This window comes from Chiloscyllium plagiosum, chromosome 5, assembly GCF_004010195.1.
Source record: "Chiloscyllium plagiosum isolate BGI_BamShark_2017 chromosome 5, ASM401019v2, whole genome shotgun sequence".
In the NCBI taxonomy this organism is placed as follows: domain Eukaryota; kingdom Metazoa; phylum Chordata; class Chondrichthyes; order Orectolobiformes; family Hemiscylliidae; genus Chiloscyllium; species Chiloscyllium plagiosum.
The window spans coordinates 115,585,249-115,602,924 of record NC_057714.1 but is presented as its reverse complement, the minus strand read 5'-3'; the positions used below and the strand labels follow the sequence as shown (position 1 = coordinate 115,602,924).

General features: G+C 41.3%; 1 protein-coding gene across 2 annotated transcripts in view; it reads left to right on the top strand.

Moving 5' to 3' along the window:
• Nucleotides 1-17,676, top strand: part of vill (villin-like) — a 158,960-nt gene that overhangs the window by 121,772 nt on the left and 19,512 nt on the right. For both annotated transcript variants that reach the window (XM_043690859.1, XM_043690858.1), the window contains exons 9-14: nucleotides 3,086-3,184; nucleotides 7,948-8,101; nucleotides 9,097-9,197; nucleotides 12,379-12,516; nucleotides 16,648-16,806; nucleotides 17,294-17,470. In XM_043690859.1, coding sequence (XP_043546794.1) covers nucleotides 3,086-3,184; nucleotides 7,948-8,101; nucleotides 9,097-9,197; nucleotides 12,379-12,516; nucleotides 16,648-16,806; nucleotides 17,294-17,470 — 828 coding nt within the window. The remainder of the gene's footprint in view (nucleotides 1-3,085; nucleotides 3,185-7,947; nucleotides 8,102-9,096; nucleotides 9,198-12,378; nucleotides 12,517-16,647; nucleotides 16,807-17,293; nucleotides 17,471-17,676) is intronic.

Here is a 17,676-nt window from a genome sequence, read left to right as displayed (position 1 = left end):
TCCACGTACAGCACATCAACAGCAATTGCTTTTAGAAATTCATGCTGACACTTTCTAATCAACCACCATTCTTCCACAAGACTATTCATTTTATCCTGAATAATTGTCTCAAGAAGCTTCCCCGACACTGGAGTTAAACTGAATGGTGTGTAGTTTTTGGACTTATCCTCACAAGCTTTCTTGAACAAGTCTATAATGTTTACCATTTTCCAGTCTTCTGGCAAGTGGCTATTGTGCTAATTAATATGCAAAAATGTTCCAAAGAAAATGATAAGGAATACAATTTTATTTTATGGCCAATGATTGTTCATTCAGGAGATTGATCTCCAATCTAAGGAAAAGGTCAGAACATTCCTGACGGTTTAGCAACACTAAGCAGTAGAGCTGGAAATAAATGGTTTATCTCTAGAACACTAGAAACAGGAACGTTGCCTCCCTGGAACCTGAATGTAACTTAGTTATAAAGTGTTTTCTATATAATTTGGTTTGCAAGGCAGATTTACTAAACTTCTGCCAGAGATAAGACATTTCAGTTCAATGGAGATACGAGAGGCACATGATTATTCTCTTTGGAGAAGAGAAGATTAAAAGGATATTTGGTAGAAATCATCATGGAGTTTTGACAAAAATCTTTCTACTCGCAGGACAATGCAAGAAACAGGAAAAGCCATTCAGCCCATTATACCTTTTCCTCCTTTCCATATGATCATGGCTGATGTTCGGACTCCCATCACGTCCCTGCTGATATCCCTTTCCCATCATTCCCAAGGAGAGCTAATAAATGTCCATCTGAAATTTGAAGATAGTCAGTGACTGAACATCCACAACCCTAGTTTGTGCGAGAGAATTCTGAAGATACTTCAGTCCTATTGGAAAAGAACAGTACAGCATTTGAACAGGCCTTGACCCACTAAGACTGCCCCAACACTTGATGCCTTTCTTAACCAAAAACCTTTTGCCTCTACATAGTCCATATCCCACTATTCACTGTATATTACTGTATCTGTCAAGATGTCTCTTAGACACTGTTAGCATACCTACCCCATCACCTCCTCTGGCAGCACATTCCAGACAATCTGTTAAAAATAAGCCTCTCTCATATCTCCTTTAAACTTATTCCATTTTACCTTAAACTTATGTCCCTCTGATTATCCATTCTGTCCATGCCTCTTGTAATTTTGTAAACTTCAATCAGGTTACCCCTCATCCTTTACTAAGTTAGTCCAATCTCTCCTCATAGCTAATACCCTCTAAACCAGTCAATATCCTGGTAAACCATTTCTGTACCCTCTCCAAAGCCTCCACGTTCTTCAGGAAGTGTGGAGAACTGTACCCAATATTCCAAATGTGGCCGAACTAAAATTCTATACAGCTACAACATGACTTGCCAATTTTTACACTCTGTGAACTCACCAATGAAAGCAAGCATGCCACATGCCTTCTTGACCACTTGTGTTACCACTTTCAGGGAACTGTGGATGTATACACCTAGATCCCTTTGTATGCTGATGCTACTCAGGTTTCTGCCATTTACTGTATACTTTCTTCCTTCATTAGATCTTCCAAAATGCATTAACTCATATTTGTCCAGATTAAACTCCATCTGCCATTTCTCTGCCCAAGTCTCTAGCTTATCCTGCTGTGTCGTCTGCAATACTCCTCACCATCTGCAGCTTCCCCAATCTTTGTGTCATCTGCAAACTTGCTAATCAGGCCACGTACGTTCTCCTCCAAATCATTTATAGATATTACAAGCAAAAGGGAGCCCAGCAGTAATCCCTGCGGAACGCCACTGCTTACAGATCTCCAATCAGAAAAACACCCTTAAACTACTACTCTGTCTTCCACGACTAAGCAAGCTTTGTGTCCATCTTGTCAGCTCACTGTGGATCCCATGTGACCACACCTTTTTTCATCTCAATGAGGGACCTTATCAAATGCCTTGCTAAAGTTCATGTAAAAAAGTTTGTGAAGCATGACCTTTTCTGCACAGTCATGCTGCCAATGCCAGTAATTCCATATTATTCCAAATGTGAGTAAATCTTCTCCAGTAATTTCCCTACCACTGAACTAAGGCTCACCAGCCTGTAATTTCCCAGATTATCCCTGTTGCTCTCCTTAAACAAACGAGCAAGGTTGGTTATCCTCAAGTCTATCCTGTGATTGAAGAGGATACAAAGGTTTCACACACAGTTCCAGCAATTTCCTTACCTGCCTGTCTGAGCATTCTGGGATCGATCCCATCAGGTCCTGGGGACTTGTCCACCTTAATGCTTTTCAAAACACCCAACACCACCTTTTTTACATTGACATACCCTAGAATATCGACATAACCTTCCCAAGACTCACTATGCACCATGTCCTCCTTCATTGTGCATCCTGATCCAAAGTATTCGTTAAGGACCTCACCTACTTTCTCCGGCTCCATGCCTAAATTCCCTCCTTTATCCTTGAATGCATCTACCCTTTCCATAGCTACCCTCTTGCACCTTAGAGATGTAAGGAATTTTTCCTTAATCCTGTTTGCCAAAGACATTTCATGGCCCGGTTTAGCTCCTAAGTCCTTGTTGAGTTTTTTTCCTGCTATATTTGTATTCCTCAAGGGCTCTGTCAGTTTTTTAAACCTTACATATACCTCCTTTTCCTTTTTGACTAAGCTCTCAATTTTTCTTGTCACCCAAGGTTCCCAAATCTTGCCATCCTTACCCTTCACTTTCACTAGAATATGCTGGTCCCAAACTCAAATTAACTGCCTTTAAAAGGTTCCTACATCTAGACATTTGCCCTCAAATCTACATTTCCCAGTTTCTGCCTAATATTCTGGGAGTTAGCCTTCCCTCAGTTTAGTGCTTTCACCCGAGGACTAAAAGAGGGATTTAAATTATTCTGTCACCTTGAAGCAGTGACAGTGATCTCATTTGCAGAATCACTTACTTCATGTGCATGTTCGTTCCCTCAGTTTTGAGATAGTTTGTAAACAATTGGCATCAATTCTCTTCAGCAATTTATCTGGATTCATAGGTTATGCATCCAAGGATTCCCCATTGGTGTCTTGTTAACTCATCTCTTTTTTCTCTCTCTGCAGGATTGCTACATTCTGGATCAAGGCAGTTCCACTATCTTTGTTTGGAAAGGGAAGGAGGCCAATACAAATGAGAAACGGTCAGGAATGAACAGGGCCCTGGTAAGTAGAAGCATCCATTCAAATGGACTGTGTGATTAGTTAAAATTGGACTTGCCTGGGAGACTTGAGGTGGGTGGAATTGGAGGAACTGGATCTTGGATATCATCGTATAGAGGATGGGATCGAGGAACCCCAAGATTGGAATGGGGCACATAATGGGAATTGTTAGGACCAAATAATAGCTGGGGTGTGTAACAGTTAGAATTGATAGAACAGAATCCAATTTCAGTTTCATTCACGGAATGTGGGTGTTGCTTGCTCGACTACCATTTACTGTCTGTTTCTAATAGCCCTTGACAAGGTGGTGCTAAGCTGCCTTCTTGAACAGCTGCAGTCCATGATATGTAGGTATGTCCGCAAAGCTTTTAGGAAGAGAGTTCCTTGAGTGGGAAATATAATGGAAAAAATTGATGCAACAGAAAATTGGAACAGGCATCTAACAGACAGGATCAGTTGCATTGGTTGAGATCATATTTTGGTGGTCACTATAATACACACCTAATATTCAATTTCTATCAAAATTGAATGAACAAGGGGTGTAGGCTCTGTATTGGATTACCAATGAGATACTGCTTTGTTCCTATATTGAACGCCAGATTCAATTTAACTCACTGAAAAATAAATGTTGCTGCCAGTTCTAAACTTCTACTGTGGACCCACTATAATCCCCAGCCCAGCTTCTGTGTCCCTCTTCTGCTGGCAAGTGACATCCACTCCTTCAGCAATTGGGAGAGAGTGAACTCAGAATGCAAATGTCAGTTCAGGAAGTGCCCTTTCAGGAATGGCATTCCTTGGCCCACCTTTTGGATTTGAGGCCACACAGGCTAGTACTGAGTGCTGATACCTTAACTGCAAAGTACAGAACTGGAGTCATTTTCTCTTCCTGAATGACATTAACAATCTGCCTGGGCTTCTATGACAATCTGGCAAGTTGGTCAACCCTAGCACATGCCTACAAATAACCAAAATTATTGAATTTTAATTTAATTTTCTGCATTGCACAGACTTGAACTTAGAATCTCTGGTCTCTGATTAAGTATTGTAAGCAATAGGCTGCCTAGTACCTTTATTCCACGCAACCCAGTCAAGGGGCAACAGGGTCACATCATATCTGACATTAGAAATTCCCTGGGGACTGATTCTGGAATCATCTTGCTTGATATGATTCACTCAAAACCTAAACTTCCACAACACTTGTCACAGCTTCAAGACATCACGGGACAATTTGCAGCCAATGAAATAATTCTGAAGCATAGTTACTGTAATAACGTAGGAAATATTTCAGGCAAGTCCCACAAACAGCAATTAAATTATAACCAGAAGATTTATTTTCCAAAATGTTGATTGAGGGATAAATTTTGATCAATGCAACAGAGATCTCCTGCATCTCATTTTTGAAATAGCATCATGAGGTCCTTTACATCTACCTAAGCGGAGGTAGGTGGCATCTGAGTTTAATGTGTCATAGAACATAGAACATAGAACAATACATTCTATGTTCTATGTTCTATGACACATTAAACTCAGATGTCAATTGGAAGCTGATACCTATGACAGTGTAGCACTCCATTAGTAATACACTGAATGTAGTGTCATTCTGGATCCTGTCCACAAGCCTTTGGAGTGGGACTTGAGTGTATACAACCTGACTCAGGCAAGAGAGATGTTAGGAAACCTTCCTTCACCCAAAGCAGAATGGAAATTTGTAATCTCTCCCCAAGTTAATTGTTCAGGCTCTTGGATGTGTAGATGGGCTAGATTGGTAATTAGGTTCTTAAGGAAGAGAACTTGCTGGACAAGAAACAGTATCATTCTTGTTATGAACAGCCAAAGTGTGCCCCTTCACCTTTTCACAACAAGCCATGTGCTTTGAAACCTTACAGCACATATTTAACACTTAATGTAATTCTGCAATTGGACATTTGCTCGATTATCCTAAATGTACAAAGAATTACACTGACAATTCAATTAAAACCCATTGTAATCACCCGGCCCAGCTTCCCTGTCCCTTTTCTGCTGGCAGGTGCCATCCAAGGTGGCACAGTGGTTAACAGTGCTGCCTCACAGTGCCAGAGATCCGGGTTCAATTCCCACCTCAGGCAACTGTCTGTGTGGAGTTTGCACATTCTCCCCGTGTCTGCGTGGGTTTCCTCCGGGTGTTCTGGTTTCCTCCCACAGTCCAAAGATGTGCAGGTTAGGTGAATTGGCCATGCTAAATTGCCCAGTGAAGGGGTAAATGTAGGGGAATGGGTCTGGGTGGGTTGCTCTTCGGAGGGTCGGTGTGGACTTGTTGGCCGAAGGGCCTGTTTCCGCACTGTAAGTAATCTAAAATAAAAGAGAGGTATCGCTCTGTCCAAATTCATAACTTCCTCAGCTGTTGGAAGCAAATGAACTTAGATAGTGAGTGCCTGTTCAGGAGTGGCCTTTTCCTTACACACCGTTCAGGTCCTATGCAACGAGACTCGTACTTCTACCTTAACCCTCAACTTCAAAGTACAAAAGTGGAATCGTATTCTCTTCCTGAATGACACTGGGGATCTGGCAAGACTTCTAAGAACAATCTGGCAAATCGAGTGGTCACCTCCAGCTTTTTACCTGAGCCCAGAAATGGCTTGTAATGCAAAGCATTTGTGCATACATGTATGCACCAAAGGCCTTGTTATTAGCAGACAGGAAAGGCAATTAGGAATGCTGGCTTTACCAATGACACCTACATATAGGGAAGGTGGTGGTCTAATGGTATTGTTGCTGGATTGTTAATCCAGAGACCAATGTAATGTCCTGGGGACACAGGTTTGAATCCTGCCATGATTGATGATGGAATTTGAATTCAATAAAAGAAATCTGGAATGAAGAGTGTAATGATGACCATGAATCCATTGTCCATTGTTGGTAAAACCCATCTAGTGGTAATGATAAAAAACTGCTGGCCTAGCCAGCAACACCCTTATCCCACAAATGAACAAATAAAACATCCTGCGAGTGAAATTAGATTGTACATGTGAGTGAAGGATGCTGAAATGCGAACAGTGCAGAAAAATGCAGTTAGTACTTTGTTTTATCTGGAGAGTAAACACTCATGGACTCGGTAAACTGAATAGTCTGCTTCCCTGTTCATAATAGTCATCTCATGGCCCTTGCATGTAGCAGATTGAATAAAAGTATTCAAGGACATTATCACTACTGAATTCCCCACTATCCTGGAGTTACCATTAACCTGAAGTGAAACTCACAAGGCTGAGGCTATTTTCCCTGGATTGTTGGAAGCTAAGGGGTGACCTTGCTGAAGTTTATAAAATCCTAGGGGAATGAACGGGGTGAAAAGCCAAAGTCTTTCCCTAGAGTAGGGCAGTTCAAAAGTAGAAAGCGTAGGTTTAAGGTGAGAGGGGCGGATTTAAAAGGGACCTAAGGGGCAACTTTTTCACACAGTTAATGGTGCATGAATGAATGAGCTGCTGGAGGAGGTGTTGGTGCCTGGTACAATTACAACATTTAAAAGGCATCCAGATGGGTATATGAATAAGAAAGGTTTAGTTGAATATGGGCCAAATGCTGACAAATGGGACTAGATTAATTTAATAAAACTGGTCAGCATGGACAAGTTGGACCAAAGGGTCTGTTTCCATGCCGTACGTCTCTATGACTCTAAGTTAAATTGGACTAACCACATAAATACTATGGCCACGAGACTAGGTCAGATGCTACGAATTTTATACTGAATAACGCAGCTTCTGATTTTCCAAAGCTAGTCCACCATCTACAACCGCAAGTCTGCAGTGTGATAGAATGCTTGTCACTTGCCTGGTGAGTGCAGCTCCAACAACACTAAAGTTTAGTACCATCCACGATAATAAAGCTCACCTGATCGCATACATTCACTTCCATCAACACCAATGCTCAGTAGCAGCAGTATGTACCATCGATAAGATGCAGTACAGAAACTTAACTTAGTCTCCTTAGATGGCACCTTTCCAAGGCCACTAACACCTACAAGGTCAAGGACACAGAATTCAACTACAAAACCAGCTACAATTTCATTCTATCCATTTACCATTCAGACTTGGGAATATATCACTTTTCCTACAGTGTTGCTGGTTCAAAATCCTGGAACTCTGACCCTAACAGCATTGTAGACGTACCTTATATTGAATGAACATCTGCAGTTTAAGAAGGTAGTTAACCACCACCTTCTCAACAGCAATGAGGGATGGGCAATAAATGCTGGCCCAAGAAGTGACATCTACAGCCCATGAATGAATAAACGAAAAGCTCATTGTTTCTCAGGTTTCATGGAGTCTGAGTACACCATGTTCTGCAAAATCCAGTGTATATCTTACTAACATTGTGATGCAGCATACAAGGAGGCCATTCAGCCCTCTTTATCCATTCTAGTTCCCTGTTTAGTCACAGGGAATTCAACCTAACAGGTAGACTTTTATTTGATGATATTCATCAAGGTATATTGATCACGGCAGGTAAGTGGAGTTGAAGTGCAGTCCACCGTGAATTAATTGAACAGGAGATTGATTTAAGAGGCTTAACGGCCTCACTATCGTTAGATAAGACGTGACAGGGCTGCCTTCAAGCATGAGGAGCCAGAAGCCGTTAGTTCACCAAAGGGAAAAACTACTTTTCAATGTTCCAAATGATGGCCAACTGATCCTTAACATAAAAGTGTATATGCTTTCCTTTTGGAAATGCGATAATGCTTGACATGTTCTGATGAAGCCACTCCTTCAACTTTCCTTTCTGTCTCCTTCTAGGGATTCATAAAAGCCAAGAATTATCCACCCAGTACTAATGTGGTGGTGCTCAATGACGGTGCTGAATCAGCCATATTCAAACAGCTCTTCAAGAAATGGAATGTCAAAGGGCAAACTCAAGGCTTGGGCAAGACATATACAGTAGGCAAGATTGGTGAGCTTTCAGAAGTGTTTTTTACATTCTCTCTGCCTTATCTTCCACAATCTCCTCCTCCTCCTCCTCTCCTGAATCACAGAATAGTACTTCAGTGGCAGATCATTTGGTCCATGTGCTAGGCATTTTGAAGACCTATCCAGTAAGTCCCACTCCTCTGCTCATTTTGTCTCTGATCTCTCCTTTTTCTTTCTTCCTTTAAGTAATTATCCAATTCACTTTTGAAGATTGCTGTTAAGTCTACTTCCACTACTCTTTCGGGCAGACTGTTCTAGATCACAAGTGTTTGTTATGTCAAAAAAAACCTCCTCCTCGGCATTTTTGTCAACTATACTAAAACTATGTCATTTGATTGTTCATAGACGTCGTTTAGCATAGAAGGAGGACATTCAGCCTATTAAGTTTGTTCTTTGGAGCACAATCCTGTCATTGCCATATTCCAGCTGGATTCCTATAGCACTGTACAGTTGGGTAGGAGATGCATGGGAGCATCAACATCTGCAAGTTCCCCTCCAAGCCACATATCATCGTGACTTGTTCCTTCATTAACGCTCAGTCAAAATCCTGGAAAATCTTTCCTAAAAACCTAGTAGGTTTCCCTACACCCCAGGAACTGCAGTGGTTCCAAACGGCAGCTCACCATCAGTTTCTAAAGGGCAAATAGAGATGGGCAATAAATGCTGGCTTCACGAATGAGTGAAAAAAATAAGTTAATTTTGTTCAACTATCCATTCAATTTCCTTCAAAAATCATTGATTGTCTCCCCTCGTGCAGGCAGCAGATTGAAGTGTCCATTCTCCACGTGTGAATGGATTGCAAAAGAAAGTGAATGTTCTGCTGATAGATTTAGATGAGGGAGTGAGAGTGCAGCCTAAAATCCAGCATAGACCTCATGGGCTGAATGGTCTATGTTATATATTCTGTGTAGAATAAAATAAGTCTTTCTATTGAGGCTCTTCCTTCAAGGTTTCAAGCTCTGCATAACCTCATTACAGCTAAAGTGGAACAGACCAAGTTCGATGTGACTACGTTGCATGCCAGACCAGATCTTGCAGCTCAATATAGGATGGTGGATGATGCCTCCGGGAAAGTGGATGTAAGTGAAACCCCATTCACATTAAGTGCTGCCTCATGTCAGAGATAACTTGTTCCAAGTAATACTTCTAATTAGTCAGCAATCAAATCGGAATATTCCAGCTGAGAGCTGGAGGATTGTTCCACCCTTTGTGCATGTGCCAGCACTTCATACAATCTATTATATTCATCTCACAATGCCTGCTCCGTCCCCTTAGCCTCTTCTGTGAAAAATAAGATTGGTGAATTATAATCATAGACTGCTGTGTAGCAATATAATGACCTGGCTCACAGAAAGACAAGGTTGGTTATTACATACTCCTAGATATGAGATGTTCAGGAAAGAAGGAAGGGAGGATGGGTTGTGATTTCAATTAAGGAAAATATAGCAGTACTAGAGAGAGAGTGCACATGTCCCAGAAGGGTCAGATAGATTTGATTTGGCTGGAGTTAAAGAACAAGGAAAATGGGAAAACCACCACCTGCAAGTTTCCCTCCAAGCCACTCACCATTCAGACTTGGAAATATATTGCCGTTCCTTTCGTGTCACCAGGTCAAAATCCTGGAAACCCTTCCCTAATTGCCTTGCAGTATACCAACACCAACTGGATTACAGTGGTTCAAGGAGGCAGCTCTACACTACCTTCTCAAGGCCATCTAGGGATGAGCAATAAATGCCAGGGCAGTCAGCAATTCCCACATCTGGTGAATTAAGTTTTAAAAAAATGGTACAATTACATTGTTCGATATAAGCCAGCAACTAGTAACTAGCAAGTAAGAAGTATCCAGATGTATAAAGAACATTTTGAGAACAGTGATCATAATATCAACTTTAGAATGGTAATGTAAAAAGACAAATAATACTGCAGAGTAAGAATAATTAACTGGGGAGCACCAACTCACTGGGATTCAAAATTACTCTCGGCCGAATAAATTGGAGTCAAACGTTGACTGGAAAATTGGTTGCTGAGCAATGGGCTACATTCAAAGCAGAGATGATTTGGGGTCAATCAAGATACTTCATGTGAAGGGAATGATAGGATAAATAAATCCAGAGCTCCATGAATGACTAAAGAGATAAAAGTTAAGATAGAGGGAAAAAGAAGTGTGCTTTGACAGATGTTAAATAGAGAAAAAGAATTGCAAACCTGAATTCTGAATATAGAGACCCAGAGGGGAGATGGAAAAGCAAGAAGAAAGAAAGAGGGAATATGAAACGAGAGTGGCATCAAACAGAAAGGATACCCAGAAGTCTTTAATAAGTATATAAATAATAAATGGTGGTGCAGTAAAGGGGCCAAAGTATTGATTTATGCATGAAGGCAGAGGGCATAGTGAATAAAACTAATGCATTAAATGAAATTCACCATAAAATTGTAGAATGACTAAGCAGAAAAGGAGGTCATTCAGGGCATTGAGCTTGTGTCTCCTTTCTATATACTCAATTTAGTAAGTTCCTTTTTGCTGTGCTTTTATAACTGTGGGTAGATTTTACAGCACCTTCCATTGGGCATGTTTTCAACAGTTGACGTGGCTGGTGCATGAAACCTAATTTCAGTGACTTGTCCATCACCTTTTCACCCATTCCCAACCAGTCCTGTAAATCAGGAGTTGTTAAGCCACTTTTCTGCTAACTGTTACCCAATTAAGGCCCTCAACCTTCTTAGACTGTCATAATATGCTGGCAATAAAATTGAGAAGGCTGCATGTTAAACAACTTTGATGATAAGGCAGGAAAGAATAGTGTTTCCATTATTCAGGGCTTGCAATCTGAGTGCACAACACCCTTCCCTTAATTAGTGCTTTGCTGCCTAGTCTCTGGATCCTGCTTTCCCCCCCTTCCCCTGCTTCCCTTCCTAGATGGGACTTCCACTGAGAGGCACAAGTTAGACCCTCAGATTGTTCAGGCCATTAGGCAGAAGTGAGGACTGCAGATGCTGGAAACCAAAGTTTAGATTAGAGTGTTGCTGGAAAAGCACAGCAGGTCAGGCAGCATCCGGGGAGCAGGAAAATCGATGTTTTAGGCAAAAGCCCATTCCTGATTAAGGGCTTTTGCTCGAAACATCGATTTTCCTGCTCCTCGGATGCTGCCTGACCTGCTGTGCTTTTCCAGCACCACTCTAATCTAAACCCTTGTTCAGGCCATTGTCAGTGTGTATCACTGTGGAGTGACCATTTTTAAAGTTGTACATTTGACATCAGATCCAGGCTAAAACTTTGCTCTTTAGGTGTTCCAATTTCAACTTGAAATTCACAGTTGAACCTGCGTTGACCACACTATCAGATTGTGTATTCCAGATCCTAAACTCTCACTGCCTGAAAAAAAATGCTCCCAGTGTCCCCATTACTTTTTTTGCCAAGTAACTTAAATCTGTGCCTTCTGGCTCTAAGTTTTGCTGCCATTGGAAACAGCTTTTCAGTGTCCACTCTGTTTAAACTCACAATGATTTGATCACGTCTATCAGATCTCCTCTCAATCTTTTCTGCTCCAAGTCCCAGTTTCTCCAATCTATCCATGTAGCTGAAGTCTTCCGGTAATAAATCACACAATTTTTAAAAAGCAATCTATGATAGTTGCATACTTAGCTTCACCAGGCCGGCACAGTGGCTCAGTAGTTCGTACTGCTGCCTCACAATGCCAAGGTTCCAGATTCAATTCCACCCTTAGGCGACTGTCTGTGTGGAGTTTGCACATTCTCCCATGTCTGCATGGGTTTCCTCTGGGTTCTCCAGTTTCCTCCCACAATCCAAAGATGTGCAGTTTAAGTGAATTGACCATGCTAAATTGCCCATAATGTGCAGGAATGTGTAGGTTAGGTGCATTAAATCAGGAGTAAATATAGGACAATAGGTGGGGGAATGGGTCTGGATGGGTTACACTTCGGAGGGTCTGTGTGAACTTGTTGGGCCGAAGGGCCTGTTTCCACACTGTAGGGATTCTATGATTCTAGGACTAGCTTTCAATTTTTGATTTCATTAACTGAACTTAAATTCCACCAGCATTCTGTGAATTTTCATCTATGTCCCCAAAGTATGAACCTGGGCTCCTCGATTTAAATAATCTGGGACATTAACATTCCACCATCATCTCCTTTGTTGTGAATTATTGTAGAGTAACTGAAGTTGCCAAATGTACTGAATGAAATCAAATAAAAGTAGATATATGTGAAGTGACAACTAATGTATTCTGTTCTCTGGATTAGGTATGGAGAATTGAAGGTAATGAACCTGTTCCAGTGGATCCCAAAACCTATGGCCAGTTCTATGGGGGAGACTGCTACTTGGTGCTGTACACATACATGAGAAACAACAAGTCCGCTTATATTATCTACATGTGGCAGGTAGGAGCCACACTTTGACAATGACTTCACCTTGAGGTGTATTTGGGTATTTTTTCAAAAATAAATTGCTTCAAAATTATTCTTTGATCTGCTGAAAATCAGTCACTTGCTGTAGTTTTATTATTGTAATTGTAAATGAGTTCATCACAACAAAGTAAAGAATTTTAATCACAGTTAGCAAGTTTTGAGAACATTTGTAACTCCAGGTTGAGGTTCTGAATGTAGGTTTGCTCACTGAGCTGGAAGGTTCATCTTCAGACATTTCTTCACCGAATTAGGTAACATTTTTCAGTGAGTCTCCGGACGAAGCACTGCTGATTCCTGCTTTCTATTTATATGTTTGGATTTCTTTGGGTTGGTGATGTCATTTCCTATGGTGATGTCATTTCCTGTTCTCTTTCGGGGGATGGTAAATGGGGTCGAAGTCAATGTGTTCGTTGATAGAGTTCCGGTTGGAATGCCATGCTTCTTGGAATTCTTGTAACAGAGACACGCACGAGGATTCCTAGAAGCATGGCATTCCAGCTGGAACTCTATCAACGAACACATTGACTTCGACCCGGTTGACCACCCCCTGAGAAAAAGAACTGAAAATGACATCACAAACCCAAAGAACCCCAAGCATCCCAAACATATAAATAGAAAGCAGGAATCATCAGCAGTGCTTCATCCAGAGGCTCACTGAAGATGTTACCTAGTATTGGTGATGAAACGTTTGAAAATGAACCTTCCAACTCAGCGAGCAAACCTACACTAATTTAATCACAGTGTCTAGATAGCCAACTGTGATTTTAAAAGGAGCTTGAAACAAAAATACAGATGAATTTGCTAGTTATATTAGGGTGCAGTAGGCAGCTTCATCAATAAAGAAGTTACATTAAAGAGCTTTTAAAGGTATGAACTTTCTCAACCACTAAGGTTCCACTTTTAATTTTTGGAGTCTCCTTGATGCTTTGCAAATTGGTGTATTAGTAACAATTCCCATTAGTAATCAGTCAGGGAGTGTAGTCAGGTCTATGGGCATGGCATGTTTCTTGTACAATGTTTTTAAACACAATGTGTTCAAACAAATTTTCATTGATTAGCTCCTGGGATGAAGGAACATGGGAACAAAAGTAGACCATTCAGCCTGACGACCCTGCTCCACCATTTAGTACAATCGTAGCTGATTAAACACTTAAATACCTTCTACCACACTATTCCCATAGCCCTTGATGCCGTTGCTCATCAGAAATCGATTAATCTCGAAGTATACTCAAAGTCTCAGCTTCCACAGCCCTCTGTGGGAGAGAATTCCAAAGATCACAACACCCTGAGTAAAGAAAACAATTTGCATCTTGGATCTAACTACTATTCCCTTTTATTTTTAACTAATGCTCCATGATTATTGACAACTAAGAAACATCTTGAATGTATTCACCTTATCTATCCTGTTTAAGGATTTTGTAAGTGTTATTGAGATCATCTCTCAATCTTCACAACTTTAGAAAATACAAGCACAGTTTGCCGATTCTTTCTTCATCAGACAGCCCACCATTCTGGGAAAAAGTCTGGTAAACCTTTGCACTCTTTCTATGGCAGTAATAGGTAAGAGGTGCTGTTGAACAAAACTCCATACAATTCAAACCAGCCTTCAATTCTCTTGTACTAAATTTCTCTTGCAATAAAGGCTAACATTCCATTAACCTTTATGTTAGCGTGTGTTGTGCTTCTGCATGTTATCATTCAATGACATAACAACAAGGACACCAGGTCCTTAGTTTGTTCTATGATTGAAAGGCAAGTAGGTCAAAATACTTCAGGGTTTAGATGAAGAAAAAGAGGTGCTCTCATTGAAAACGTAGGATTCTGATGAACTTGGTGAGGTGGATATTGAGAGGATGGTTCCTCCCATAGGGAATCTAGAATGAGGGAGGAAATGTTTCCGTATAAAGGGTCTCCCACTTAATGTGGAGTTGGTAGGTTCTTCCCTCAGAGTCATTAATCTTAGGAATTCTCTATCAAGAGGCCTGGGAAGGCTGGGTTATTGAATATATTTACAACTGTGATAGAGTTTTGATCTACAAGAGAATCGAGAGTTATGGGGACAAGTAGGAAACTGGAATTGAGTCAGAGATCAGATCAGCTGTGACCTTACTGGATAGTGGACCAGGTTTGAAGGGCTGAATAAATTCATCCTACTGACCATGTTTCGCATTTGTACCAAAAAGCTTTCCAATTTGACATACGCCCCTGCTTTTTCCTACCATAGTCCTATTTCTATTTCAACTATCTATCCAATTTATTTTTAAAGATTGTTATTGAACGTTCCACCAGTCTTTAGACAGCTCTTTCTAAATCATAATCACTTAAACTAAATTCTCCTTATTTAATTGCTCAAAGATTAATCAAAATTAGAACATAGAACATAACAGCACAGTACAGGCCCTTTGGCCCTTGATGTTGTGCCGACCTATGAAACCAATCTGAAACCCATCTAACCTACACTATTCCATTTTCAACTATATGCCTATCCAATAACCATTTAAATGCCCTTAAAGTTGGCGAGTCTGCTACTGTTGCAGGCAGGCCGTTCCACGCCCCTTCTAATCTCTGAGTAAAGAAACTACCTCTGACATCTGTCCTAAATCTATCACCGCTCAATTTAAAGCCATCACCATCCAACGAAAAAGGCTCTGTGTCCACCCTATCTAACTCTCTGATTATCTTATCTGTCTCAATTAAGTCACCTCTCAACCTTATTCTCTCTAACGAAAACAGCCTCCAGTCCCTCAGCCTTTTCTTGTAAGACCTCCCCTCCATTCCAGGCAGCATCCTAGTAAATCTCCTCTGAACTCTTTCCAAAGCTTCCGCATCCTTCCTATATTGCAGTGACCAGAACTGTACACAATACTCCAAGTGTGGCCACACAAGAGTTTTGTACGTCTTCAGCATGACCTCATTGCTCTGAAACTCATTCCCTCTACTAATAAAAGCTAACAAATCGTATGCCTTCTTAACAGCCCTATCAACCTGGGTGGCCACTTTCAGGGATCTATGTACATGGACACAATCTACACAATCTACATTTCATTGGATAGGCATATGGGACGAGAACGGAATAGTGTAGGTTAGATGGGCTTCAGATTGGTTCTACAGGTCGGTGTAACATCGAGGGCCAAAGGGTCTGTACTATGCTGTAATGTTCTATGTTCTACTACCAAGAATCTTACCATTAGCCCAGCACTCTGCATTCCTGTTACTCCTTCCAAAGTGAATCACCTCACACGTTTCCACATTAAACTCCATTTGCCACCTCTCAGTCCAGCTCTGCAGCTTATCTGTGACCTTCTGTAACCTATAACATCCTTTAGCACTATCCTACCGACCTCTACCGACCTTCATCCAGAAATTTACTAATCCATCCTTCTACACCCTCATCCAGGTCATTTATAAAAATGACAAACAGCACTGGCCCCAAAACAGATCCTTGTGGTACCCAACTAATAACTAAACTCCAGGATGAATATTTCCCATCAACCACCACCCTCTGTCTTCTTTCACAGCTAGCCAATTTCTTATCCAAATTGCTAAATCATCCTCAATCCCATGACTCAGTATTTTGTGCAAAAGCCTATCATGGGGAACCTTATCAAACGACTCACTGAAATCCATACACACCACATCAACCGCTTTACCCTCGTCCACCTGTTTGGTCACTTTCTCAAAGAAGTCAATGAGGTTTGTGAGGCTTGACCTACCCTTCACAAAACCGTGTTGACTATTCCTAGTCAACTTATTCAACTTTGGATGATTATAAATCCTATCTCTTATAATCTTTTCCAACATTTTACCCACATCTGAAGTAAGGCTCTCTGGTCTATAATTGCCAGGGTTTTCTCTACTTCCCTTCTGGAACAAGGGAACAACATTTGCTATCCTTCATTGTTTTAAAAACTCCTGTTAATAACCTTCTCTGATCAAAGATGGGCCTGCCTGATTTCTCCAGCTTTGGTTTTCCCAACTAACTGAAGTTCCTCATGTTAGGTTCCATTTAGTTCATTTTCTCTGCAGCCTCTCCATTGCCTTGACACCTTTCCCAAGATTTTGGGCTATGGACTAGTGTAACATTCTGAATCTTTGTTTATTCAGGGATTGCACGCTAGCCGGGACGAGATCACTGCTTCTGCCTATCAAGCTGTCAACTTGGACAACAGATACAATGGTGAGGCAGTTCAGGTGCGAGTGGTCATGGGCAAGGAGCCTCAACATTTCCTGGCCATCTTTAAAGGAAAACTCATCATTTACCAGGTGAAACTATCAGCTTTTTGCTATTGATGCCACAGCCTTACTCTGGATTTAGCTACTGTCATAGACTGCGCTGAAACCATGGAGAAAGCTTTACATTGTTGAGAGCTTGTGGATTCTGCCAACTTTGAGGGCTGGATGTCAGGATTTCAGTTTGCACTGTAGAGGCTGCTGTCTAAGGCAATAATCTCCCTACTTTGAGTCTGCTGCAGCTTCCTCCCTGTCTTATCTAAGAATGATAATCATCTGACTGTCCTATGAAATCATTTATATCCATATCAAGTATGGACCTCTGCAGTACAGTTGTTCCAGTCCTCTCCTCAGAGTCTGATAGCAAGTTACTGCTGAGACTCTGGTTCAAAGGCTTTCTCAGGCTATAGGTGACAAATTGAGCTATTGTGCCAGTTTTGAGGTGGTAGTTTATGGCTGAAGCAATAAATAACTGGCATTGAATTTGCTTTTTCTTCCTATCCTTGTCTGACAACCTCAGGGTGGAACCGGGCGTGAAGGGATGAAGGAAGAACCGCCAATCCGACTCTTTCAGGTCCGTGGCACAAACGAAGTGAACACCAAAGCTACCGAGGTGCCTGCCCGCACTTCCTCGCTCAACTCCAACGACATTTTTGTCCTGAAGACAGAGCAGACCACCTACATGTGGTGTGGAAAGGTAAGCAATCTGTGGCTAGCTAAGTGAAGAGTGTAGGGTATGAAGGGAGTGAAAAGGTGCAGGATAGAGGAGATGCAATAGAAGATCTGACCCAATCTTATTGAATGGGGGAAGCAAATACAAAAGTCCAAATGGTTCATCGTGTTCTCCTCCTAAGTGTAAATAATTTAGAGTAACCTATGTCCCATTTAGGGCAGAATGTTTTG